This window comes from Choloepus didactylus, chromosome 6 (genome assembly GCF_015220235.1).
Source record: "Choloepus didactylus isolate mChoDid1 chromosome 6, mChoDid1.pri, whole genome shotgun sequence".
In the NCBI taxonomy this organism is placed as follows: Eukaryota; Metazoa; Chordata; class Mammalia; order Pilosa; family Megalonychidae; genus Choloepus; species Choloepus didactylus.
In genome coordinates this window covers 14,281,007-14,307,196 of record NC_051312.1, presented here as the reverse complement: position 1 = coordinate 14,307,196, position 26,190 = coordinate 14,281,007, and the positions used below count along the sequence as shown (strand labels likewise).

Sequence of the window (26,190 nt, the reverse complement as noted above, 5' to 3'; positions counted from 1 at the left end):
CACTTGAGGGTCCATTAGAGACTTGGTCTCCCCTACCCAACTTTGTGATAACCAGAGGGGCAGCAGAGCTCAGGGGAACCCGGGCTGGGCGATGAAGACTGGTTGGTTCCACGGCCAGCTCGGCACCCTAGCTTAGGAAACGATCTAAGGACCCATCTGGGGAAGGGGACATTCCTCCGTGGGCCCAGCAGGTGGCAGGAACACATCACCTTCCAAGCGAAGCCAAGGACCAGGGCCCCACCAAGTGGGCTCCTGTGGTATCGCATGACAAAAGCTCCCTGGGCCCAGGACAGGGCAGGCTCCAGAAAAGGCCAAGAAGGAAAACAAAGGGCAGGCATGGAAAGGGAAATGATGAAAGGGCCAGGCCCTGGGGCTTCAGCTTGGCAGATGAAATCCCGAGATGGCACTTTGTGGACCTGAATCAAAGAGGACTTTCAACAGAGCATTATACAGAAAGCTGCAGGAGAAAAATCAATGGCCCGCAAGCAGCCACATCCCCACCTCCAGAGCCACCAGAGCCACCACACCACGTGGAACTCATCAAAGTTTATTATGGCGATTAATCATTTGAGCATACGGGCAAGTATTCAGCCCACTCAGACACACACAAACCGGTAGAGCCCATTAGTGAGTTCCCTTTATAAATAACTTATGAGAAGCGAGAGCAGCTGGTGAGGGACCTCCAGCGCGAACCCGGCCTCTTGTCACGCACACCCGCTGATGGCACGCAGACCGGGGAGGGGCTGGCACCCGTGGGTCGAGTTGCCTCGTTGGCACTCCCAGGCCCGGCAGATGCTGGGTGAACGAGGAGTGAATGTTTCAAGGCACATACAACTTCCTAACAGATAGCAGCTCCAGGGTCTCCCTCCAGACCCAGTTCACATCTGAAACACCATGTGCTCCCCATCACAACCCTTTGGTCTATTGCAATTACCTCATTAATCAACAGGCCTGAACCCCTGCCTGTGCTGGAGGCAGCCTGTGAGGGGGGTCCCATTCCCCACCCTTTCGGAACCTACATTCCAAAGACGAGAGGGAGACAAAGAAATGGGCTCAAATATACACGGTGGTGTTTTGGAAAGCACCATCTGGGGTGTGACTATTGGGGCTTCTTTTGATGTCTGTCTGAGGAAGGGATAAGGGGGCAGGGGAGTACACCCAGGGTCCTGAGGAAGGAGGTGCAGAGAAGGGGCTGCTTGCTAATGAGATTCAAGGCACTAAAGAGTGGACAGGTGGGCTGAGCCTCAGAAAAAGTCAACTAGGAGTGGAGGGCCCCCAAGAAGGGTGGCTGGGGAAGCAACCCAGCCCTCCATTCCTAAAAGAGCCCCAATGCCTAAGGACAAAGTCTGGGGTGAGTCCTCACACTGCCCAGCCTTCTCACTGCCCCAGGACACAGGACCAGCTTATCTGACTTCAGGCTATTAGAGTTACGTTATGGCTTTATGGGACTTGGAAATCCTGCAGTGTTCTCCCTAACTCTGAGCTCTCCCTCTCATCCAACCCTAGACCCAAAGAGCTGCAGCCTTCAGTGTGGGGCACCACGTCAAATCACCAAATCCCAGGGGATGGGGATAAACAGAGGGCCGGAGACCCGGGCCGTGGCATCGCTGAGAGAAGTCTGCATTTGGTTCACGTGTCTGTGGGCGCAGGCTCAAGGAGATATTCACAAACACACGCACAAGCTTGCTCAGACCCCAAGAAGAGGTCCTGCCCTCCCAGGCGGCTGGCACCAGAGGGGCCAGTCTCTGAGGGGAGGGGCTCCCCAGGAGGCCCTGCGGCTGGAGGCCAAGGGCTGACAGTCTGCCACAGCCCACCCAGCCAAACAGTCCGGAGCCTTCAGGGCCTACAACTTGGGCACCAGCACATGTCCACGGGGTGTGCTGATTCTGCTCCTACCGGAACCTTGATTTTCCACCACAGATGGGCCAGAGGATGCAGTACAGGTGTAAGCAGGAAGGGGCCCAGGGCCAGACTGGGGTCTAATGCCCTGGCCAGGCAGGCCCCTGAGGTGGTGGAAAGCCATAGGGAGGGGTGGGCCCTGTGGGATAGGGGGGCTGCGGGTGGCCTGTGGGCTGGGGCTGTCCTGGGAAGCTCGGCAGCTGGGGCTGGGTCGGGTAGGGGGGTCTCCCTCCTATTGAGAGGTAGGGGGGCTGCTGAGGATAACCAGGACTGGGAGCCTGGCTCCCAGCTGAGGGGTACCCAGGGCCGGAGGGGGAGCCGCCCGTCAGGGCCACAGGGTAGCCTGGTCGGGGTGGTGTGCTCCTCTGTGGGGACCAGGGATAGCCCCCAGCAGCCCTGGCTCCAGGCTGAGCAGGCGGGTAAGTGGGGCCCAAAGGCACACTATAGGGAAAGGGGGGCTGGGGCACCACGGGGAAAGGAGCCGGCTGGAGCACCCCTTGGGCAGCGGGGCCCACAGGCAGGCCAGGGGATGGGCTGTAGGGTAGCAGGTAGGGAGGTGTGGCTGCTGGTGGCGGTGGCGGCTCTTCGGCCGCAGGGGGCGTCGCCTGGAGGGCCGGGCGCAGGGGGGGTGGCGGGCGGGGTGGACGGGCATCACCGGCCGGCTCCTGGCAAGCAGCAGGCATCTTCCTCACCAAGTCCTGGAGTTTCTCCACGCGAACCCGGCGCAGATGGGACAGCACCCGCATGGAGGAAAAGTTCTCCAGGAACGTTTCCAAGGGCACCTCGCCCTCCAGGAACTTCTCAGCCATGGCCTGGAAGACAGAAGGTTCCGTGGCAACAGGGGTCTGCCTGGGTTGAGACCTCCTGGCTCCCCTAGGGCCAGAACCAGGTCAGAACCAGCCACAGCCACCCACCCGGGCCTGCCTCCTGCTGCTCCCTACCCTTTCCCTGCCCCCATCTGGGAACTTTTCCCGACAACCCTCGCCACTGCCTGCCATGCTGAAAGTCCTTGTCTGTATTATCTGTCCCCCGCTCTAGGACGTCAACTCCCAGAGGGCAGGGACTGCACCCGCCTGGGCCTGGCACTGTGCCCCCAGTGGACATTGCAGTGTGTGTTGAGTAACTGGACAAATGCTGACCACTCGGTCACTAGTGCACGTCAGCCCGAAAGCTTCTTGCACCCAAGTACAGAGAAGCAGACAGCCAGTCTGCTCACAGAGCCTGAAAAGATGCCCGGAGGGAAGAAGAGAGACCAGGCACCCAGGGAGGACGGAGGTGGCCAGGGAGCCTGGAGTCAGCCCCTCGGGAGTTTCCACTGCACCGCCTTTCTTTCTGTCCTGGGTGCCCTGGACCTTGCCCTCTGTCACCCATTTTCACTGGTGACTGCCGGTGAGACTGAGTTTCTTATCTGCATCCAAAAGAGCCTCCACTGGGACCACAGGTGTCATTCGTCTTTGCCACCTGCCGAAAGCTCCTCCCGTGATTTGCAGACAACTGGTGCTAATTACAGGGGCTCCTGCCACAGACACTGACCCCTGTTCAAAGAAGGAGTGCTGACTCTCCAGCTCACCTCAGACTCTTCTTCAATCTTCAGGCCTTCAACCTGCAGGAGGTCTAACAAGGTCCCTGGCTGCATAGCTGAGGAGAACTTCTCTGGGAAGGACAGAAAAGTTGCTGTTTCAAAAGTGACTGCTGATTCACGGTGTCGCAGGCTCTCCATGAGGTCTGGCCCAGCCACCATGCCGGGGCCTACTGCGGATTCCCTCGGGGGATTCCCTGAGCAGAGAGGAGCCCACCGAGCCCAGCCCAGAGCCTGGCTAACCAGTCTCCCCTGCCCCAGCCCGGGAAGTGGGGAGGACTCGGGCCCACTCCTGCTCTGCAGCACAGGGGGAAGTCATTTAACCCATCTGGGCGCCCCGTCAAGGCCAGAACAGCCCCACCCATCCTCGCTCAGGGCAAGCCCAGGATGCAGAGACCCCAGACCAGATCCATAGGATGGAAGCCGAGCTGTCTACACTGACAACTAAATAAGAGCACAGGCCCTCTGGATTCAAATCCCTACTCCACCAATTCTAACTATGTCACCTTGGGCGAGTCCTTGAATCTCTCTGAGCGTCCCTTATCTTTAAAATGAGACGAACCACAGTACCTGCCCTTAATGGCTGCTGTGAGAAAATGTATGTAAAGCACTGAAAAGGGCGAGCCTCAGCCCTTTCCCGTCCTGGGGGTGGGGGACCTGAATGAACAGAGGAGCACCTTAGAGCGTGCTCCTGGGGCCCGGCAGTCCCTACCCAGCTTTGCCTTCTGCTCCTGGCAACGCTCCACCAACTTCCGGAGCTCTTGGTACTTGTCCGAGAGGTTGGAGCGGCTGATCTCCAGAGGAGTCTGGAACTCGAGGTTCTGCTCCGCCAGGCTCCGGTTTGTGGCCAGCGCCATCTCCCGTTCCAGCTGCAGGTCCTGGACCTAAAAGAGCAGGACACTTGGCCATGAGGATAATCACCAGCACCTCTCACCTCCCGGTAGGCTGGACCGGAGTCTTCACCTTGGGGACACTGGGGCAATACTCAGCCCTCAGCTCCAGTCAGACAAACCTGGGTCCAAACCTCGACAAAGCCCTCTGTACTGGTTTGTACATATTCTGCCCCCCAGAAAAAGCCATGTTCTTTGATGCAATCTTGTGGGGCAGATGTATTAGTGTTGATTAGGTTGGAATCTATTGTTTCAGTGTTTCCATGCAGATGTGACTCAATCAACTATGGGCAAGACCTTCCATTGGATTATTTCTATGGAGGTGTTACCCCACCCAGTCAGGGTGGGTCTTTATTGGATCACTGGAGTACTTTAAACAGAACCTCACAGGCCCAGACACAGAGGCGCTAAGAGTGACATTTTGGAGAGCAGCTAAGACAGACATTTTGAAAACGGCCATTGAAAGCTGAAGCAGACATTTTGGAGAATGCCATTTTGAAACACAACCTGGGAGCAAGCAGACGGCAGCCACATGCCTTCCGAGTTAACAGAGGTTTTCTGGATGCCAATGGCCATCCTTCAGTGAAGGTACCTGATTGTTGATGCCTTAACTTGGGCACTTTATGGCCTTCAGACTGTAACTTTGTAACAAAATAAACCCCCTTTATAAAAGCCAATCCATTTCTGGTATTTTACAAAATAGCAGCATTAGCAAACCCGAACAGCCTCTGACCAGCGCCTCACTTACCCCTCCCAGGAGCCCCCAAGGTGGGTGCCCCTGCAAACAGGACACTGGCACTGGACATTAATAACCCGCCACCAGTCACACGGTGAGTAACTGTCAGGTCCCGTGGGATGCACAAGGTCCAGGGAGGCCCAGAGCTTTCCAGGGGGAAAATCCCCAAGTCCAACTGCTTATCCCCAAGCTTCAGAGTCCAGAGGCTTATGGAGGTGGACAGGCCAGACACACAGTGAGACCCCAAAATAAAGTTACCCTGCGGAGTGAGGGAGCAGGAGCCCGGAGCAGACCACGGTGCTGGTTCAGGAGAGACTTGCCCTTGCCTCCTCGGCCACATGTGTGCCCTTCAGAGCACCCCGCCAGGCAGGAAGTGGCAGCCCGAGGCCCCAACACCAACCTTTGTGCCTCAGACGTGCCCCTGGATGTGCCCTGCTGAAAACACTTCCCCGAGCCGAGCAGCACTCCGTCCCTGCAGCCAGGGTTTTGCTGCTACTAGCTGGTGAGGCAGCAGCCCCTGGAACCCTTCCTAGCAGAGGCAGGTCCTGACATCTGGCCATTTGCCAGGGAAGTCAGACTCGCCACCCCTGAGGAAGTAGGGACAACATGCCACAGTGCCATGGCGGCACCAAGGGAGAGTACTCGGCCCTGTTCCAGGGCTCAGGGCTCAGGGCCCAGCTCGGCCAGGCCAGCTCCCAGCTCACCCGCTGTGCTCAGCTCACGTCGGGACCAAGGCGGCCTGGGTCAGCCTCCGCAAGAGGCAGGAAGCCCGTGGGGAAGTCCATGGAAAACCAGGGCTCCACAGGAAACCTGCCCTCCTGCTGACAGCCGGCCATGGGACTCAAGCTCTGCACCCCGGGACAGGCCAGGAGCCTACTCCATGTGCCCCAGACTGGAAAGAGGGATGCCACTGGGCTCAGGGTCGTGGGGTCCAGCCAAGGTCCCTCGGGTCTGCCCAGGCCGGAGCCTGTGCTGGTGCCTTGGGCCCCCCAGGTGGGCTTCCTGGGCAGCACCCTCTCTGGCCACTCGCTGTCTCAGGGATGACAATGTGGCTGTTTGCGATCTCATTTTTATCAGCCATGGAAGGTTCTCTTTACTCAGCTGCCCCTGGAGGGGCCCCACAGATCCTCTGGGTCCCCGTATACTTCCACTGCCTTTTCACTGGGTCTTAAGCAATCAATCTACGCTGTATCATTTCCCCTAAACCTTGTCCTACCTATTTCTATCCCTCTCCCCACAGCCTCCTCAAAATCTCTCCATGGTTCTCCTCCACTGGGGGTTCACTCCGAAGCCGCCCACCAGCCATTCATGGGAGTTCAGCATGACCGGTTCCAGCACCACCCTAAAGGGCTTGCCCAGCCAGCTTCGACCCCACTGTCTACACTCTGCTACTAGATGAGAGCCACTACTAATCCTTCTCCAAAGCCACATCCCAAACTAAACTAGCTCCTATCTCTTCTCACAATCCCGCAATGACTCAGCTGTTTTTATAGTCCATGATAGAAAACCTAGTCAAGTCTTTGCCCTGCTTCATTTCCCTTTGATCCATGTGAGTATCTTTCCCTCAGAGAATTCAGATCGATTGGTCAGGCCCAGCTGCACACCACAAAATTCAAGTGCCTTTCGCCCACTCGTATTTCCCGGGATTCTCTGCTTGGTCACAGAGTAGATTTGCCTGCTTATCCTGGAAGTCAACTAATTATAATCACGTAAAGCCCTGCTCTGAAGGAGCCCTGGGCACCTTAGAGGCAGGCCTTGGACTTCCCATAACCACCGCCCTCTAGACAGACCCAAGAAACACTCAGTGAAGACACATGCCGAAGCGATGGAAGATGAAGGAACGGAGCCTGCACCGGGCAGAACCCAGAGCCTCGTGACCCCCGTGCATCGGCCTGGGGCTGACCCAGCTTTGCTTCCAGCCCTCGCTCCGAGAGCTCGGCTGAGGGTGCTGATGAGGCTGGAAGGTGGCAGGACTCACTGCATCGGGCCCCCACCACTTGGCTTGCCAGGAAGGCTCCTCGACTCAACAATCGGCCCCGCCAACCCCGGTCAATGTCACTCATTTAAGCAGGGAGTGGGGGTAGGAGAGGGGCAGCAAGGGCCCTGGCAGGACCGAGTGAACACAGCCTTGCTGGGCCTCCCCTTCCAGAAAGAGGAAAAGTGGAGAAGCCAGAGGGAGTCGCTTCATTATTTGGTTTTTGATTTTTAACATATTGCAAATTCACAGAAGGGACACCCCATACCTGTTCACCAGGAAACAAAAACACGTCCCAAATGCTAATCGATATAATACGGTGAACACTATTGTAAATGATGGACTATAACTAATAGTTCAATTACAGTTAATAATACAATTATAAAAATGTTCTCTCATGAATTGTTACAAACATACCACACTAGAGATTATTAATAGCAGGGCAGTATATGGAAATTCTAGAGTTATCTGTGCACGCATCTTGCCCTAACACAAGGTGTATTGTTACATACGTGCGCTTCCAGAGCACTGGGCAGCTGCAGCCCCTCAAGGGGTGACCTTGGGTATGTGCAACTGGGTGGCCACGGCCTGACCCCTCCCACCTGACAGGGGAGCCACTGAGTCAAAGGAGATGGGGAGGGCAGGGGAAGCCCTTTAAAAAGTAAACAGCTCTGTACACGTGCAGAAAGATGATTTGTTTTCTCGTGAGGACTCTGCGACTAGGAGCTGAGAGGATAAGGTACCAGTTCCCAACAGGAAACAGAATCGAACCAGAGATGAGCCCAGGTCGCAGGCCAAGAATGGCTCCCAGAAGTCTTAGAACTGCCTGGAGATACAGGGCCAGACAAGGCCCTTGGGGAGAGGAGGATACAAAACAGGACCAGAGCTTCCAGGAACTGCCTCCACAGTCAAGCCAGAATAGCAGTGTGGGACTCCTCAGAGCCCCCGGAAGGTTCCAGGTGAGGGCCACGGACTCCCTGGCACCCCCCAGAACTCCGAGAGGGCCTAGGAAATGGCCTGAAACCCCAGGGGCTCCCCTGCCTGGGTCCAAACCAGGGCAAAGGTCATAGAAAAGGGAGAGAAAATTGTCCAAAACTCCCAACAAACCGGCATCCTTAAAAAGGGCTTGTGGGTCCCATCAGCCAGCCTTCCCCGGGTTGCCATGTGGCCTCCTGCTACCTCAGGGGACTCCAGGGCCAGCCGGTCAATTGCCTCTGGGTCATTCTGCATTTCCTCCAGCTCCTCCAAGGTCTTGTCTTTCAGCATCTCCATCTTTCCCTGGGAACACAGAAAGACACCGACGTGAGGAAGGAGCAGCTCGTGGGGAAGTGACCATGGGCCCACATATCTTGCCTGTCAAAAATGAACTGGAGTCTTCCCATGAGAGGCTCAAGGAGGGTGAGGACCCCATGGGGCACATTCCTGCCCATCACCTGTCCCTGCCCAGGGCCCGAGGAGCCTCTCCTTCCACCCAAACCGTGAATGACGGGACACGTGAAAGCACTCGGCAACCAGAAGAGCAAACCGGCAATGCCTGGCGGTGGCGGGGGAAGCTCCTCAAGGAGCAGGGGACGGAGAGCAAAGTCGGCCCAAGGCCACCTGCGGGCACGGAGGCCACCATGCCATCTGTCCCGATCAGAAACACAACCAAGCCTCCGATGCGAGGGCTCTGCTGCCTTCCCCCTCGCAGCCTCAAGCGTGTCGCTGCTGGTTATATTTAGCGTGTGAACCGCCCCAGGTTTCTCTCAAGCATTCTGGGCACCGGCAGCCCCTCCACGCGCCACAGAAGCAGCCTGTCACATGTGCATCCTCGTCAGAGCAGAGAAACAAAATCGCACTGGCCTCTCAGGCCAGCAGGGGGAAAGGTGACTGACCCAAAGAGAGCGTCGGCTCTGACGGAAGGGCTGGTCTCCGCCGTCCTCTCCCAATCGCCCCGCCCGAGGGACAGCAAGCATCTGAGTGACGGCCTGGTCACAGCCGGCCCGGGAGGGGACCCCAGGGACCCAGGGGAGGAAGCACACACGCCCCGCCCCGCTTCCTCTCTGCGGACAGGATCTCGGCTTTTACCTAGTCTTTCTCTTTGCTGATTTCTACTTCCCAGTTTTTCTTTTTGCTAGATTGGCATTTTGGACCTTTCACGTTGGTTTTCTCTGATAGCAAAGGTTATGTTCGTTTTCAGAAGAGTCCAACACAGCAGTGAGCTAGAATCCCCCACAAGCCTCCCAGGCCAGCGCTCAGCCAGGGCAAGGCCACGTAATGACTCTGTGCCCAGGAAAAGGAGTGTGGGATGGAGGACTCGGGTTGCAGCTATGTGGACAGAAGCAGCTATCTCCGGGTCTCAGTTTCCCCACCTGTAACAGGAAGGGAATGGCATCTCCTCGGGTCGACAGAAAGGTGAAAGGAGAAACCGATAAACAGCAACCACGTGCTCCTGGGTGCCAGGACAGCCTGTTTCCTCCTCCTGGCCTCATGTTGCTATTAACAGGGGCCCCTTACATGCTCAAAAGTGTCCTGGCTTAGACAACAAATTATATGGTCACCCCACTGATAAAACGCTATCCACTTCATCAGCATATATTTTATCTCCTTGGGGCTGAATATACCCTGACCTCCAAGGTGGGGATTCTCAGCCACAGGGTACCCCCCAGTTCCCTGGGGAAGCCACCGACCAGTCCACAGAGCTCGCCTCAATAGGCCAGGGCAGGCCTGGAAATTCAGCCCCTCCTGGAAACATCCATGTGGGGGTTCTGGGCCTGATTCTGAGCAAGACGGCTCTGTGCCCATCAAGAGGCAATGCAGGCCACAGCTGCCGAGCACCTGCTGTGGGAGCTTCCTGGGCACTGCACAGGACAGTAGTCGTCCCATTTGCAGATGGGGGTTCAGAGAGGTGGGACAAGTCGTAGCCGGCCAAGGGCAGAGCCAAAATTCAAACCTGCCCTCCTCCACCCCTCACCCTGCTGCTCCAAAAACCCTGATCTAAAAGCTGGGGCTTTTAGAGATACAGCAGTCTACAAATATGTGGGGATGAAGCAGAACCCTAGGGGGCAAGGGGAGGGACAACATGGAGGAAAGAAGGTAAGGCTACAAGCAAGACTTTTTGCTTTTTAAGTCCTAATAAGCAAACTGCTATTACACAGTGTTTACACTGCAAACCGAAGTGCATCTGCCACAAGCAGCAAGCAGGATGAGCAGGTCGAGCGAGCAACATATGAGGGTACTTGCACACGGCAGGGGCACGGGCCCCAGTCAGACAGATCTGGGTCCCAGCCCAAGCCCAGCCACTCCCTAGCCGTGGGGCCTTGCACAAGTTACTGAACCTCCCCGAGCCTCAGGCTCTCCTCCTGTAAAACAGGTACAGCAGCACCCCCTTCCTAGGGTGAGTGCATGGAGTTGATGAGAAAATGCAGCAAAGGGCTTGGCTTAGTGTGAGGCGGCCCAGAGCCAGGCTCAGCAACTGCTGGCGACTGTCCCCAAGGCCTCCAGCAGTGCCCAGAGTGGCTCCACCCAGGGAAGGCCCTGCCATGGAGCAAGGTGTCTGCCTGCCACAGGCTGAGTAAAGAAGCAGCTGCAGGGGGCAGCCAGCTAACTACACCCAAGCAGGGCAGCCAGCGGTGCCAGCTGCAAACGTGCCGAGCAGGCTCAGGACTTGCTCTCACTTGTGGGGGGAGGGGTCCTGGGCACATGGAGAACTCGAGCAGAGCCGCCAGCCCCCAGGACAGGTGCTCACTCTCCACTGCCACCAACCCCAGGAAGGCCACACAAGACACGTAACCAGAATCACATTTAAGGCACCACAGCCTCCCACAGCGGGTCTCAAACTTTTCGGTCTTGGGATCCCTTTTACTCCTAAGCATTACTGAGGACCCCAGGAGCTTTTGTTTACATGGAATATGCCTACTGGTTTTAAGCCATATTAGAAACGAAATGTGAGAAATTTTTAAGACACAAGAAAACACAAAAGCATGTATTCCATAAGCCACCAGAAGACAGCACCGTGATGTGTCATGTCACCTCTGGAAACGACACTGTGTATTCAGGAGAGAAAGAGTCAGAAAGGCTAAAAGAGACCCCCAGGGCTCCCTGGAACACACTTTGAGAACCACGGCCTAGAGGTTCGGCGCAGAGACTCTAGAGCCAGCCCTCTTGGGTTTGAATCCCAGCTCTGCTACTTCCTGGCTGTTATTTAACCACTTATTTAACTTTTTACAGTTTCTTCATCCGTAAAATAGAACCATGCCTGGGCCATTGTAAGCATGACGTATCTGCCATTCTGATGACCCTCGCCTCAGCCAGGGAGCACCCTGCTACCCCAGCCTTCCAGAGGGGCTGGGAGAGGTGAAGTCACCTGCCCGAGGTTCCACAGCTGGGAAGTACAAGTGCCCCCACCCAGCCCAGGGGCATCAGAATCACTCAGAGCCCTTGTTTAAAAACCAGAGTCCCAACCCTGCTCCAAACCTAGAGCTTCAGGATTTCCAGGGTCCTTAATTTAACCTTTATTTTAACTAAGCTACCCATGTCACACTAGTGTGGCATCTATTGTCTTCCTTTCCCCTTCTTAAACATTCTGAGGGGACTCAGGTGGGTGCAGACCCACTGGACTGAGGAAAAGCAAAGGACCTAGAGAGTAAGGGGCTGTCGGCCGGTCCAGGGCAGGGGCAGGAGGAGAATGCAGGTGGCTCGACAGCCCCCACCCCCACCCCGCCTTTGCCATTTCTACTGAGCGAGCCCAGCACTGGGTGCACTTCCCGTCAGGTGCCGCTGGCTCAGCTCCGTGGGCCCAGGGGATGCCAAGGTGCACCAAACAGGGCGGGTGAGGAGGGTGTCTTTCCCTCCAGGAACTGAAGCTCTGGATGTGCATCCTTGTGACAAGGAGCATCGCTGATCGAGGCAGCATCAGCGTGGGCCCCTGCCTCGAGACAATGAACGGACAGGACACCAGGGCCACCGCTCACAAGAAGCCAGCCCCAGATCTGGCCACCTCCACGGGGGAGGGAGGGTGGTCACATGAAAACGATGCTGCCACGATGTCAGGCTTCCTCCAGGTCAGGAGACCCCACCATGTGTGGAGGATGGTCGGGGAAAAGCCAGATGTGGGTCGGCGCTGGGCCCCCCAGAGGGCACCAGGAGCTTCTCCTGAGCAGGAGGCAGTGAGTTAGGATCCACCCTACAAGCAACCAAAAGGACAGGCTTCACTGGTGGCCTTGCCCTTGTCAGACAGTTTTTTTCCAAAAAGGTATATGTTTGATCTATCAGAGGAAAAATTATCAAAACAAAATCTTTGTAAATCATTGTGATGGCTAAGTTTATGTGTCAACTTGGCTAGGTTATGGTGTCCAGTTGTGTGGTCAAGCAAGCACTGGCCTGACTGCTACTGTGAGGGTATTGTGTAGATTTAAGTCATGAGTCAGCTGATTGCATCTACAGTTGATTACACCCACAAGCGATAAACAAGATTGCCTTGGCAATGAGAGAAGGCTCACCCAATCAGTTGAAGGCCTTAAAAGGAGACCTGCTAATTTCAGCCGCCAGAAGGAAGAATTTCTACCTCTACTTCAGCCAGCCAGCTTCTCCAGGGGAATTCATCGAAATCTTCATCGTTGTTCCCAACTTGTGGCCTGCCCTTGGGAATTTAGACTCGCCCATCCCTATTGTCACATGTACCAATTCCTACAATAAATCTCTCAATATTTACATACTAAGACTAAATACAAACTAATTGATACAAACTTTCAAGTATCGGAGAACGTTCTGCACTATTTTCTCTGTATTTTCTCTGTATTTCTCTAGACCTCTGTGGGATGCAGAATGTTAAGGCCCTCCTCCATGAACTTGCAGTGAACTTGAGCATTTGCTGGATGCATCAGGGAAAGCAAATAACGGTGAGGAAAAGCCATCTTCCCAGGCCCCCTCCCTACCGGCTTGGAAGTCCCAGATCATGCAAAGGGGACTGACGTGGCTGAAAGCTGCGTGATTCTGCTGCTGCTTTCGCAAGGGACAGGAAAGGCAGCAACTCTTGAGGATGTAACACACCATTAAAGTTTGGTAACATGTGACTGTGGGTATTTAGCAAGGAAGGAGATATTCCTTGGTTAAATAAAGAATGATGGCAAATAAATAAGCAACCAAGCTCGCTCCCCAGATAATTCTGGGGTGCACTAACATGTGCAGCCTGCTGGACTATTAGCCACACCTCCTCAGACCCCACCCCGCCCTACCCCCATCCTAAAAGGCACTCTTCCTCTGGAATATAAACCCCCACACCTGGTTCTGTTTTGAGTGCCTTGCACTCCCTGTGGCAAAAATCCCTGTAACATGTATCCAGTGATCTGCATAATCACCAAAGAATCACTGTGAGAATTCAATCCAAAGCTGGCAATGAATTAAACCTACCACCTTGCCTAACTGGCCCATCCTTTCCCTGGCATTGGGCCCCCAGAACGTCAAGCCTCTAGTTGGGGAACAGGATTCAATTCTGTAGCCACACTAGCCACACTCGGGGGGTCAGTCCCTGAGCCATGTCCCCTCCTCCCGGCAGTCTGCAGGCCTGAGTTCCCGGCATCAGTGGGTCACGAGTACTAGTCAATTCCGTGTAGCAGTGGACATCAACATCTGAGCATCTAAGTCGCACCCTTCTCTCTCCTTCCCAAGTTAAGAACTGCCTCTAACTCACCTCCTCTCACCCAGGTGATCAGGCTCTGAGGTGGCAAAGGCAAAAATTGAGAACAAAGCACTGTCTTCAGACACTCATGAAAGTGAGAGCAAGTCTCATTTTTGCCAAATACTCCACAACCTCCACCCCATTCCCAAGGGCCCTTCTGGCAGGCAGCTCTCCCTCCCCATGCACAGAGGGAAGCCACACATTCTGCTCTCGTTCTCGACGGTTAGTCCCACGGGTCACAGCCGCAAACCTCTTAGGAAACCCCCAACCCCTCACCTGTGGGGTCCACTGGACCCCAAAATGGTACCAACTGCTCTGGAGCTGGTTTTCCAGCCCAGTCCTCTGGCCTCCAGCTCCCCAGGCAACCCTGGAAAACTCACCCAGCAGACCCTGAAGAGCACACTGCGAGCCGTTCAGCTTGCACACGTCACACTCCTGCGTCTCAGGGCCAAGCCTCAGGACTGGGTTATGGGCAGGTCATTCCTGAACTGCAGAAACAGTCTCAGGAGGTCCCTATCAAGCACCCTGGAGGCCAGATCCCACCCACACCAGAGGAGCTAGGAGCCACGATTCAGAAAATGGGAACTTTCACCTTAAAATGCACACATCAGGAGCTCTTGAAACACTGAAAGATCTGGAAACACTGGGACCCCCTGCCATGTGGCACCAATGGGCTGGAGTGAGCAGCTGGGGGCTCTGACCCAAGGCAGGAGGGATTCCACCCAAGGGGACATCTGAGTTGACAACTCCCTGGAATATGCAAACTGTAATGGAAGATCCTGGAAATGAGCAGGAGGAGGCAGGAGGAGGTTGGAGACTGAGGGGAACAAGCCGTCCAGCCTTCAGCGGTGCCGAGGACACACCCCGAGCTCCCTCAGAGGCCTGTTTCACCGACCCACTGAAAGACTAAAGGAAGAGCAGGAGGGTCTCTCCTAGCTCTGCCACTTCCTGATTGGGAAAGAGGACCCCCACCAAATTCAGAAGCAAAACAGCTCAGTCCTCACGTCACAAAAAGCTTCTCTCCTGCATCAATTTCCATTTGTTGCAGAGACGTCAAAATAAGCCATACACAACATTTCAGATGCCTCAGGAATTTCAGGTATGAAACACCTTCAGTGTATAGACAGGTTAACCTCCATTAGAATGGACTCTCACGGCCAGTCCGAATTCTTCTGCCATCCTCAATCCTCCTGGGAAGGGGCCTCCTGGGACACACCAGGTTTTCAGTTGACACATCAGGAGCCCCTGTGTGCTGTGGGCTGACCACTCTTCTAATTCCACGGTCCCTGGTTTCTACCTCAACATCCCTCATGCTTCTGCCTCGCCCCTTTTTCAGGGAGCGAGATAAAGGCAGAGTGGTCATGTAACTTGCCTGTAGTGATCAAAGACAGGATGTCAGACCTAGGGTCCCGACCGCAGCCTGACACTCCCTCCACTGGGCTCTGCCCACCCAGCTGCCTCCTCGACTCACTGGCCCCTCTGCTGCTTCGCCAGGTGCTGCCAGCCCTTACAAGAGCCACGCGTCCCCATTCCTCCCAGAAGGAAGTGCGCCCAGGGCCCCACTCCCAAGGGTGCCAAACAGCTGGAAGCCAAACGTTCTCATTTTAGGAACCTCAATTTTCCTTAACTGTAGAATGGGCCAACAATCTCTTACAGTCACACAGCTCCTTTCTTCTAAGATCAAAGCCCTTTGCAAACTCCTTGGTAATTTATACATCACCCTAGTAAGTGAAATGAGCATATGGCATAAGTAAACCTACTTCAGAGATGAAACCAAGGCCAGAAAGAGACAGGAAGGTGATTTCTTGCCCGAGGTCCTAGAAGCTTACTTGGGGAATCAATCCATCAGAGGCCCAAGTCCTTTTCCTCCTCTGGAGTTTGGTTTCACAAAGGCCTTTTCCCCGCCTGCTGTGCCCATCGCAGGGGTGTGGTGAGGGCCTGAGTTTAGTGACAGGGCTGTCCAAGATCCAGCAAGCACGCTTCCTCCCCAGCTTCTCCTCAGCACCCCCAGCTGGAGCGGGCGGCTCACATCACCACCCTATGACAGCACCTCGGGCCCGGGCAGGCAAGTGCCATCCTGTGCGATTTATCGCAGCGTCGCCCCACTTCTGGAAGTTCCAGTGCCTTTCTTTCAGATATCACTGAGACATCACCTTCCCCTAGGAGCCACCCCATGAGGCCAAAAGCAGACAGCACTTCCCTGGGTGTGCAATTTGGAAAAGAAGGGAGAACAGGATAATATTTTGCCCAAGGCCCACAAAGCTGCCATCTGGGAACACTGGCAGAGTTCAGACTCCCAGTCATCCAACGCGACGGATAAATCCAAACCAGCACTTCTCAAAGTGGCCACAGCCCTCAAAAACATCACAAAGCAAAGAACTGGGAGATGACAAGAACTTAATCAGGGGACACGGAATCCCCGGGCTTTCCTTACTAGAGCATCTGACAAGTCCACTTGCCTCGGCCGCTTGGCACCGGAGCCCTGACACCGGCCCCCGTCCACTGACAAAGGTGCCCAGGGGGCCACTGGGTATTCCTCTGGTGGTGCCTAGGGTTTGCCGTTTGGAGGGAGGGGAAGGAGACAGGTGTTCGACGGTGAGCAGAGATAAGCCCCTTTGAGGCCTGGAAAACATTCTATTTGCCTTTGAATTCCCAGCGCCCAGCACAGAGGCTGGTGCCCAGAGGGCACTGAACAGCACTTGCTGAAGAAATGAGGGCAGAGGGGAAGGAGGGAAGCAGCCAGTCGGCTGGGGGGCAAGACCCAGGGCTGTGAGAATGGTGCCTTCCCCATTTACTCACACCTGCATTCTTGTTTCTTCTTTCCTTCTTGGAAAAGATGTTGATTGAGCAATTACTGTGCACCAAGAACCATGCCAGGACTCAAATAAAGGGAGAAAGGGTGAGTGAGGGGAGAGGGACATAAGTATTTACTGAGCCAGACAGCACCGTAAAATATAAAACCTGATCCTAACTCGCAAGGAACTGACTTTGGTTTGAAAAATAAAAACATAAATAATAAAGAAGAACAACAACAAAACTGCCTCACAACAAATCGTAAATGTACTGTGAGAGGGTTCCTAACAGAAGGGGGTGTGCTGTGGCAGACCCCGGGGTGAGAGGGAGGCATGGCCAGTGGCACTCGCAGATAGAGCAGGACGACAGTGTCAACTCAGAGCCCATCACGGGGACCATCTCCAGATTCCTCTGGTGGGGACGAAGTGGTAAAGGCAATGGATGAGCTAAACTACCCATTCCCTCCACCAATGAAGACAGAGCCTGTCACCTGGTTTCCTTGTTAACAACCAAGAAGGAAAGAGGCTTGCTTTCTCTTTTCTTTTTAGTTTGGTTTTCCCGGCAGCTTTTGTCTCCACCCGCGATCACAAGGCCGGCCACCCACAAGGGCCAGGCCGAGCGGGCGGGGAGTGCGGCCCTGTGGAAGGGGTCCCGTGCTGGCCCAGCCCCAGCCTGCACTGCCTGCAGATAGGAGGGTGGGCCCAGCTTCGCCACATCTGCCAATTGTCCCAGGGAGGCTGGAAACCCAGATGGATGTGACATCTGCTCATTTTTAAATTTCAGTAACCAATTCAAAGTTGTAAAAAAATAGAAAATAAAAAAACCCACAGGCTACGTGTTATAGCTGCAATCACCCTCCATTCCAGAGACGACAGATCCCACAGAAAAGGGGCGCAAGGGCGAGGAGAGAGGAAAAAGACATTTCACAAGAGTCCTGGGCCCCCGCTTCTCCAGAGCACCGAGTATGGGCAGGTCTGGAGGCAAAAGGGGAAAATGGAGAGCTGGGGCGGCACCAAGCACACCCCAACCCAGCAGCACTCCCAGGAGCTGGCCCTGACAGCCCATCTGCCCCGGGTGAGGGGAAACCAAAGCCTACTGCCAGTTGGACGGGCTGGTTTTATCTCTTGGCCTCAACTTCTTTCCTTTCCTTTATATCTTGCAGCAATCGGTCCCACATGTCCTGAACATGATCTAGGGGGAAGATAGCGAGGCCCAAAGGCCGATTACAGGCCCCGGGTGGATGTAGGCCAAGGGTGGTGACATCTCTCACCCACTCCCCAGCAGGAGAGGCTGGGAAGGGCTCAAATTCAGGGCAGCCTTCCAGAGCTATTCTTAATTAAAAAAAAAAAAAAAGCCAGTGGTTCTTGCTCAATGAGGCTCTCTTTGCCTAAGTATTCAGCTCAAAAACACAGCTTTAACTGATGCCAGAAATCCTCTACAAGGAACGACAGGGGGAAAAAAGAAAAGATGGTAAGCAAAATGTAGCATTTTCTCAACAGCAAGGGCAATGAGATAATGAGATTGCAGTAAGGCCGGCAGGTCCCTCCAGATCCCCATGAAACCCCCCATCCAACTGTCTGAACAGTTGGTGCTCACTGTCCCCTCTCCCCCAGGATGCAGAGGAAAAAACCCACAGAATTGGGGACAGACGCCTGGGTTTACACTGTGTGACCTTGACCAAGTCCCTCAACCTCAGTTTTCCTTACCTGGAATGTAGGGACAATGATGATCCCACCTTGGGGACTGCTGTATGGCTCAGACGAACTGACAGCATCCTTGAAAAGCGCTTTGCAAATGCCCGCTGAACAAGTACTAAATTACTCTGCCTCGTAGGAGTAATCTGATGATTAGAGGTGACTCCCAAAATCCCTGGGGTTCAACACTAAGTCAAGCACAATCACTGTTATTACCGAATCGTAACATGGAACTGTGAGAGTGAGCAGGTTGGGTGCCAGCTTCAGCCCGTGCCTGACACCCGGGAGCCAAGAGCTGGAAGCCCCTTCTGAGCACTGGCTCCAGTCACTTCCCGTCCTCACCATTACCAGCCAACCCTTACTTGCCAACTACTTCAAGCCTGCAATCACACTTCAAGGGGAGCTCTAAAATCCCTCAGTTTCTTATAAATTTCCTATGTCCACCTAGAGGAGCCTAAGAAGTTGTTACCATGGCAACATGCAAAATTCAATCCGCACGTGTTAGACCAAACTTACCCCATCCCCCACCCTTCAAGTCAAGAGCACCTTCTGTTGCCTTAGAAAACTTCCTAATCCTGCCACTTAATGAGGAAATATTTGTAGACCTGATCTAGTTTTCTGTTCCCCAAATGCCTCCAGCTGTGCACCCAGTACAGACTGTTGAGTGGCCTGGCTTCCCACAGAAGGTAAGAAAAATAAAACAAACCACTGTGTTCTCACCTGCCCTAAAGCACCACTGAATTGAGACTTCCCCATGATTTGGAGTGTAAGCCACAGGAGGGAAACTTCTTTAGTTTTCATTCTTGCTAAGGAATTGCTGGAGTTGGGGTTGGAGATTCCCCACCTATTCCCCAGCCCACCCCCATGCTAAATAGTTAACATAGCAGGGAAGGCAGTAGAAAGAGTTCAAGGCATTGGAGCTAAATATCCTAGGGCTTAAGTCCCAGCTTGACCTTTTTACTGACTATCTGACTGTGCAAATGGTTCGACTGGATCATTCTGTTTCTGGGTTGTAAAATGGGGCTAATACCATCAACACCATGGATGGGGTTGTCATAAGGATTTCATGAGAATTAAACAGGCCAACCCCTAGAGATGCTAGGGAAAAAAAACCACCCAACAGCAGGCCTGGCCCTTAGCAAGCAACCAGTGGTATTAATTCACACACACCCTCACACCTAATTCTTATAAAATGCTGCCTGACAAGCACCCAGCTAGGGACAGTTTGGAGAACAGTCAACTCCAAAAGAGCAGAACCCAGAGGGAAGCAAAGGGTGCGGCTTCTGAAACAGGCTCCAAACCACTTGAAGGTCCTCAAATACAAGCATGTATTATACAAGATGTAAAACAAGGTGTTACAGAGGAAAGTATCATCTTCACATAAATATTGACATAACCCCTCAGGTCCACTGAAAAGCTCCATCTGGCTCCCCTCATCCTGGAGGTCAGTCCTCATGTGAGAGGACCCAAGGATGGATAAGTGAAACCCATTTCCTGTGGCACACCTGCCAAATGAGGGCAGCAGAGACATCAGGTAAGTAATTCACGTCTCCGCTCCATGGACGAAACCGCCCCGCAGGGTCGGGTGCCAGCACAGTGCAGGGACATGACCGCGGGCCCCTAGCAGGGCCCTGGCGGCTTACTTCCCTTTGATGACCTGGTCCATCCCTATACACGTGCCCCCCAAACCTGATGACCTCATCTCACCTGCCTTCCAGCTGTCCCAGGCTCCAAACGCCTCATCTCCAGTCCACCCTCTCACCCCCCACTCATCACCTTGCTCTACCCTCCAAACTTGCTGCCCCACCCACACCTCCCCTGCCCTTGGTGGCCCCGGCTTCTGCTCTCACGTGGTGCCCATCTTCCAGGCATTCTCTGATGCCTGCGTCTCCCTCATCTCTGAGGTCCAGCCAACAAGTTTTGTCTGAGTGTTTGTTCAGGAGTCTCTTCAATGCCCAGCCCTGCCGTGCCCCAAACTCCAAACAGGTCTACCCACCTCTACTTTCTTTTCCTTCCCATCATCCTGCCAGGCACCATGGGTTAATTTTCCTTAAAGCCCTGCTTCCGGCTCCTCTGGCTTCCCCTAAGCTGCCTATCTCCTCCTTCCCAGCCCCACCCCCCCGCCCCACCCTCCACCCCCGCCCCAGCAGGGAGCAGTCGCCTGCAGCCAGGCTAGTTCCAGCAGGCCGCCTTCCCTGGGCTTTCCCCACTTGTCTGGCACGCCCTACTCCTACCGTATCTTCAAACTTTCTCAATTTCTTTCTTCAAGTGGGACAACTTTTTATTTTTCCAAACAAAACCTTATCCCAGACCCCAGTGCACAGAACAGATCAAAGAGGATCTGCCCTGGGCAGAGATTAGGGGTAGCTCTACCAACCCCCAAGCTCAGTCTCCCCCTTGACTTCAAGGGGGCCCCTGAAGCATCTTCCCAGAACACACTTGCTCTAGCCCCCTCACCTCTGCTAATCCCCACCCTAACCACCCCTGCCCAAGTCCCCATTCACAGGAATGTCTTAGCAGCAGGGCAGAAAGTGCCGGATCTGTGGCCAGGTGGCAGGGATCACACCAGGCTCTGCCACCTACTACTGCTCAGCGCTCTCCAAGCCTCACTGTCCCATCTGTAAAATAGGGCTGAGGACTGTCACCCCAGCTAACACTTAGAGAGCGCTCGCCATGCTGGGGGCCCTGCACTGGGAGCTTTATACACAGTTGCTCCCTGATTTTCATCATGGATCCCCAAGGTGTATTCTTTGGTTTTCCGCATTTTACAGATGAGAAAATAGGACAAACAGAAGTGTCGGGGCTGCCCACAGTCTCTCAACAGGACAGTCTGGCTTCGGGGCCCATGCCCTTCACCAGGGGACCACCCTGCCTCTCAACTGTAAGAAAGGAATAAGTTTCGTTTTCACATAGAGACAGCATGGAATAAGGGAAATGGAGGCAAAACCAGTTTAAACAAGCCCCAGACAAAGAGAAGAGAGAATCTGCCTGATGTAAAGAGACATGAGGTAGTATCAGAGGCGGGAACTCACAGCAACAAAATAAAAATTTGGGGGGGGATTGGCTAATCAGTTCAAAATCTCAATAATGAGCTAGTTGGCTCTCTGGGATTGGCTGTACAAATTAAAATCTCAAAAGATGAATTAGTTAGTGTTCTCGGATAGGCTGTAACCTCTGTAGTACCCAGTCAATGGGGAAACAGGGGAGGGACTTGCGAATTAGGAGTAGGAGATTTAAACATCGCCATTCTCTTCCTCTGGCGCGCCAGCCTTCCATGTGTTTGGCTGGACGCCCTATCTTGCAAGATTGTAAATAAATTCTTTTCTCCTCCAGAACCGAGAGAGCGTTTATTCCCTTACAGGTACCACTTTATTTCCGACATCAACCATGCCCCCTGTGAGGACAAATCATCTCTAGAGACACAGTGTCCAGCTCCAGGAACAAACTTACTTAGTTAAGTGGTCATTGCTACTGATATCTTTCCAACTCGATGCCTAAATAACAGGGCCTTTTATGTTCAGAACTCAGAACAATGAATACTAGCCCCATAAATACTACCCTTTACTAGTTCTAACACCTGGGCCAGGTGCACAGGGCTCTGCAGCCCCCAGAGTCCAGTGGGGCCAGAGACCCCACGAGCAGTGCCTCCTGCCCTCAGCTCCTGGGATGTGTGGGCAACTCTGCAGGGGAAGCCCAATGATTAAAAGGCTCAGAAGCTGGAAGGCGCTTACTAGCTGAGGAGTTTGGGGAGGTTATTTAATCTCCCCATGCTTCTCCACAAGACAGGGCTTTTGTAAGGATGAAAGGAGTTAGGTCTTGGAACGTCTATCTTTCAGCCCTCAGGCAGAGCGCCACAAATGACTTTTATCCCGACTTTTATCACAGCAGCTGAGCTCATGTATTCAGCCCATTCTTACCGCTGCAACTCAAGCCTTTCTCATGGGGAGAGAGAGAATTTAAAGCTCCTCCCGAGACAGCATCAATCAACAAAGCGACATACCTCTGATGGCTAGAGGTAACACAGATCAATAGCATTCAGCTTCCATCCATAATGATGGTCAAGAAACAGGTTATTTAGTAGCATGTTTTTTGAAATTTCCTGGCAGCAAAACATAGCCCTACTACGGGGTGAAGCCTCTTCCTTTGTCTCAAGGGTCCGCTTTGAAAATATAAATCCTAAACTATTTCCCACCAAAGTTTAATTTGTTTTTGCTTTGTCTCAACTGTTCACATGACTTGAGAAGGATTTCTATCTGCAGCCATGAGTCCTCTACCTCACCACACAGTTTCTAATCTGCACAGAGCAAGATGATCCCTCCATCCCTTAAGAAAAGTTCAGGATTAAGGTCAAAGCAAGAGCTCACATAGGCCAAATACCCAGGAGTCTATACGAGGGTGAAGCAGAAATAGTTTATTCAAAATTCAAGATGATGAGACTTGCTGTTCTCCCTGATTTCTGGCCAACCCAGGCTGGTAGAAGGTGGGAACTCTTGTGCATTGCTGGTGGGAATACAAAATGGTGCAGTCACTGTGGAAAAGTTTGGCAGTTCCGCAAAAAGTTAAACATAGAATTACCACTAATAATTCCATTCTTATACCCCAAGGAATTAAAAACAGGGACTTAAACAGAGACCTGTACGTCAATGTTCACAGCAGCATTATTCACAATAGCCAAAAGGTGGAAATAGTTCAAATGTCCATCGACAGAGGAATGGATAAACAGGATACAATGAAATACTGTTCAGTCATAACAAGGAATGAAGTTTTGATACATGCTATCACATGAATGAGCCTTGCAAACATTAACTAAGTGAAAGAAGCCAGACACACCAAAGGAGAAATGTTTTCTGATTCTACTTATAAGAAATATCCAGAATAAGAAAATTCATAAGAGCCAGAAAGTAGATTAGAAGCCACCCTGCCAGTGGCTGGGGTAGGGGCCTGGGGGGGTTATCGCTTCATGGGTAAAGAGTTTATTTTGGGAAGATGGTGATGGTAGCACAACATCGTAAAAATAATTAATACCACTGAATTGTACAGTTGAAAATGGTTAAAATGGGAAATTTTATATTTATATAAAAATATATATATTACAATTCAAAAAAATCTCAGTAAAAACTGATAAAACTACAAGAAGAAAAGGACAAATACAAATAGTCAAAAGTTTCTACGTCCCTCTCAATTATTCCAAGAACAAGTGGCTAGCCAGTTAGTAGGTCATGGAAGAGGTAAATGCCACTACTAACCATCTTGACTTGATTGACTTTTATAGCACACTCCACCTGACAGCAGCAGAATACACATTCTTCTCAGGTGCTCACAGAACATTTACCAAGCCAGACCATAAGCTGGGTCATAACACAAGTCTCAGTAAATTTAAAATAATTCAAGTTATACAAAGTTATGTCCTCTGCTTAAAATAAACTAAATTGGAAATCAATGTTAATGGGATAGAAGAGGGGAAAAGTAACACTATAATGCTGATTTTGCCTCTTTTACTACCTGTAATCTTACAGAGAGACCAGATAAACTGGCAGTGGGACTAAAGGTACTTATAGGCCCTCCATGCTAGACTTACCTGGCCAGGTTATAGGTGGGAAGTTCATGATTTTGAGACTCGCCCTCTTTTCCCTTTCTTTTCAGGCCCATCCTAGGCCCCAGGGGCCCCATGTGTCAGCCCCAGGTAAACCACAACAAACCTGTTTGGTGTTTGCCCAGTAAGTGAAAGCAGAAGCAGACAGAAATGAAGTGGGCAAGCACCTACTAAGTAAACACAACTTTGACACTCACAGAACCTCAGCGACTGTTGCCATCACAGAGGCCTCTCTGTCATGGTGCAACCAGCAAGGAAGAAACTGGAATCTTCCAAAAACTCCAGATCCTGCGAGGAAACTGCCAGCAGAATTTCCGCACAGAGATCCAATCAGATTAAAACAAGATCTTCAATGACCCGATTATGTCAGTCTGGGAAAACCCTACTGCTACTGGCCAACAGCGTCCAGGGATGATTCATATGGCTAGCTGCCTCAATGCCCTTTGAACAACAGAAGAGCAAATTCCAAATAAATAAGCAATAAGGAAAACAAGAATCCTTAGAAATAGTCTCAATTTAAGCTCCAGGTGGCCTAGCAAATCTAGGCACTCCTTAAGGCAGGGCTTCCCCAACTTGCCTCACAGTGAGAATCACCCTACACACTTGTTAAAAATACAGATTCCTGGGTCCCCCTCCAAATGGGTGGAACCATCTTCAGAGGCAGGGCTCTGTATCAACACAGATGATTTTTAAGGTCCAACAAGTTTGAAAAACTACTTTAAGGAATTTGAGAGGCAATATCCTAAAGGGGGAAGCACCTGAGCTTTGAAATAGGACCAATGAGTTAAAAATCATGACTTAGTCACAAACTGGCTGGGACCCTAGCCAAGTTATCTTACATCTCTAAGTCTCCCTTCGTCTTGTAAAATGGGACAGCCACGTTCCTGGATGTGTTCTGAGAATTCAATTTGTTCACAAAGTCAGAGCTACTGCCACCTGCAAAATGGCCAGAAGCCAGGTTTCCAAGGGAATCTAGGATAAAAGCTTTTGTGGGTACCATGACCACCAAGAACAAAGACTCTCACTTTAATATCCAACATTTCATCCCAACAGTTCTCACTCCCAGCCAGAACCGCCGAGTTCAGGCTTGTGTAGGGTTGCAGGTTTGGACAACAGTCAGAGAAAAGTCTTTCCTTCCCAAGTCCTTCTGTCACCACTAACAGCTCTAGCTCTGATTTAAAAAAAAAAAAAAAAACACCCAAGAGTGAGGTGGCAGCGTTGTGAGTGCACCAGCAAGAAACAGGGACCACTGGAAAAGGGGCATAGAGTCAGTGAAGTGGGCGGAAAAGACCTAAGGCAGCACCAGAACTGGGGAACAGGAAAGGGAAGGGTAGTGAGTTTATGAAAAGTTTCCAGAGCTAACGGTGGACATTCCTAGGGTGACTGAGTCCAGACAGGGTGTAGCTGAGAAAGCACTGGGCTCAAGCCCTTGAAACAAGGGGCGGTCAACCCTTCGTAACTCACACCATAGCCCCAGGTAACTCCTTTTGCCTCCCATAAAATGGGAAAATAACCACCTCACCGGCTGCGGGGAGGAAAGGTGGAGCAACCGGGCACACGCTGGACATACATATACCACTCCCTCTGTACCCAGCAGGTCCAAAGATAAAGACTGGCCAGCGATGCTGGGCCGTGCAAGTCTGGGTCCCGAAAAACGATCAAGAAAAATCTCATCTGCTCCTTGCCCTGGGGAAAGGGCACCGACCAAAGAGTCAAAGACCACTCTCCTTGAGACCCCAGCTCTGCCACCGGCCTCACGTGTGCCCTGCGGCATAAGAGACCCCATTCTCCGGCCTGTTTCCCCACGTGGACAGTGGGCGAACTGGCTCTAACATCCCCTGACTTGCGATCAGCCAGAGGCTCAAATACGGGGTGAGGGGCTGCAGAGGGGTTGGGGGTGGGGGCGAGACTGGAGGCACCACCTGCGGGGAAAGTGTGGGCGGCGCCTGCTCCCTCCCCTCCCTCCCGGGGGGCCGGGGCGCCCGCCGCTCGACGCATGTCACGCGCCCCTCGCGCCCAATCACCGGCCTCTGCCGGGGTGAGGCGGGCAGGCGGGGGCACGCCGGAAGCCATCGCCAGCGCCGCCCCCACCCCTCAGCCTCAGCCCCGCCCCCCCTGCGGCTGGGCCGGGGACCCTCCCCAATCCCCACTCACCTGCCGGGGCCGCCGCCGCCGGCTAAACCACAGCCGGTGCCCACACTTCCGGGACCCGCGAGACCCGCCCCCCGCCGCCGGATGTGACGCCCCCTCCAACGTCCGGGCGCCGGGAGCCGAGGCTCGCGCTCCTTGTACTGCTCCCACGTGGGGCGCCCCGCCTCGCGGGCCTCAGCGTTCCTACGAGACGGTCAGACACGCGCACACACTCGCGGCCAA

At 53.2% G+C, this 26,190-nt stretch overlaps 2 protein-coding genes across 15 annotated transcripts in view; one reads left to right on the top strand and one right to left on the bottom strand.

Annotated features, from left to right (window-relative positions):
- Positions 1 to 26,190, bottom strand: VPS37C (VPS37C subunit of ESCRT-I). Of its 14 annotated transcripts, none has more exons than XM_037840319.1 (5): positions 25,972 to 26,190; positions 8,187 to 8,357; positions 4,191 to 4,362; positions 3,470 to 3,552; positions 1 to 2,711 (listed from the first exon to the last, which is right to left on the bottom strand). In XM_037840319.1, exons 2-5 carry the CDS (start codon positions 8,349 to 8,351, stop codon positions 1,980 to 1,982), a joined length of 1,152 nt encoding a protein of 383 aa, XP_037696247.1. In that variant the 5' UTR covers positions 8,352 to 8,357; positions 25,972 to 26,190; the 3' UTR covers positions 1 to 1,979. The 14 variants fall into 14 exon arrangements, with proteins under 14 accessions (XP_037696247.1, XP_037696248.1, XP_037696244.1 ...); XM_037840320.1 differs by lacking the exon at positions 25,972 to 26,190 and adding an exon at positions 23,803 to 24,618; XM_037840316.1 differs by lacking the exon at positions 25,972 to 26,190 and adding an exon at positions 8,954 to 9,087.
- LOC119536588 (pregnancy-associated glycoprotein-like) overlaps positions 25,814 to 26,190 on the top strand; it is a 72,453-nt gene continuing 72,076 nt past the window's right edge. Inside the window, 1 exon segment of the mRNA XM_037839441.1 lies at positions 25,814 to 26,161. Within this exon segment, the coding sequence (XP_037695369.1) occupies positions 25,814 to 26,161 (348 nt within the window).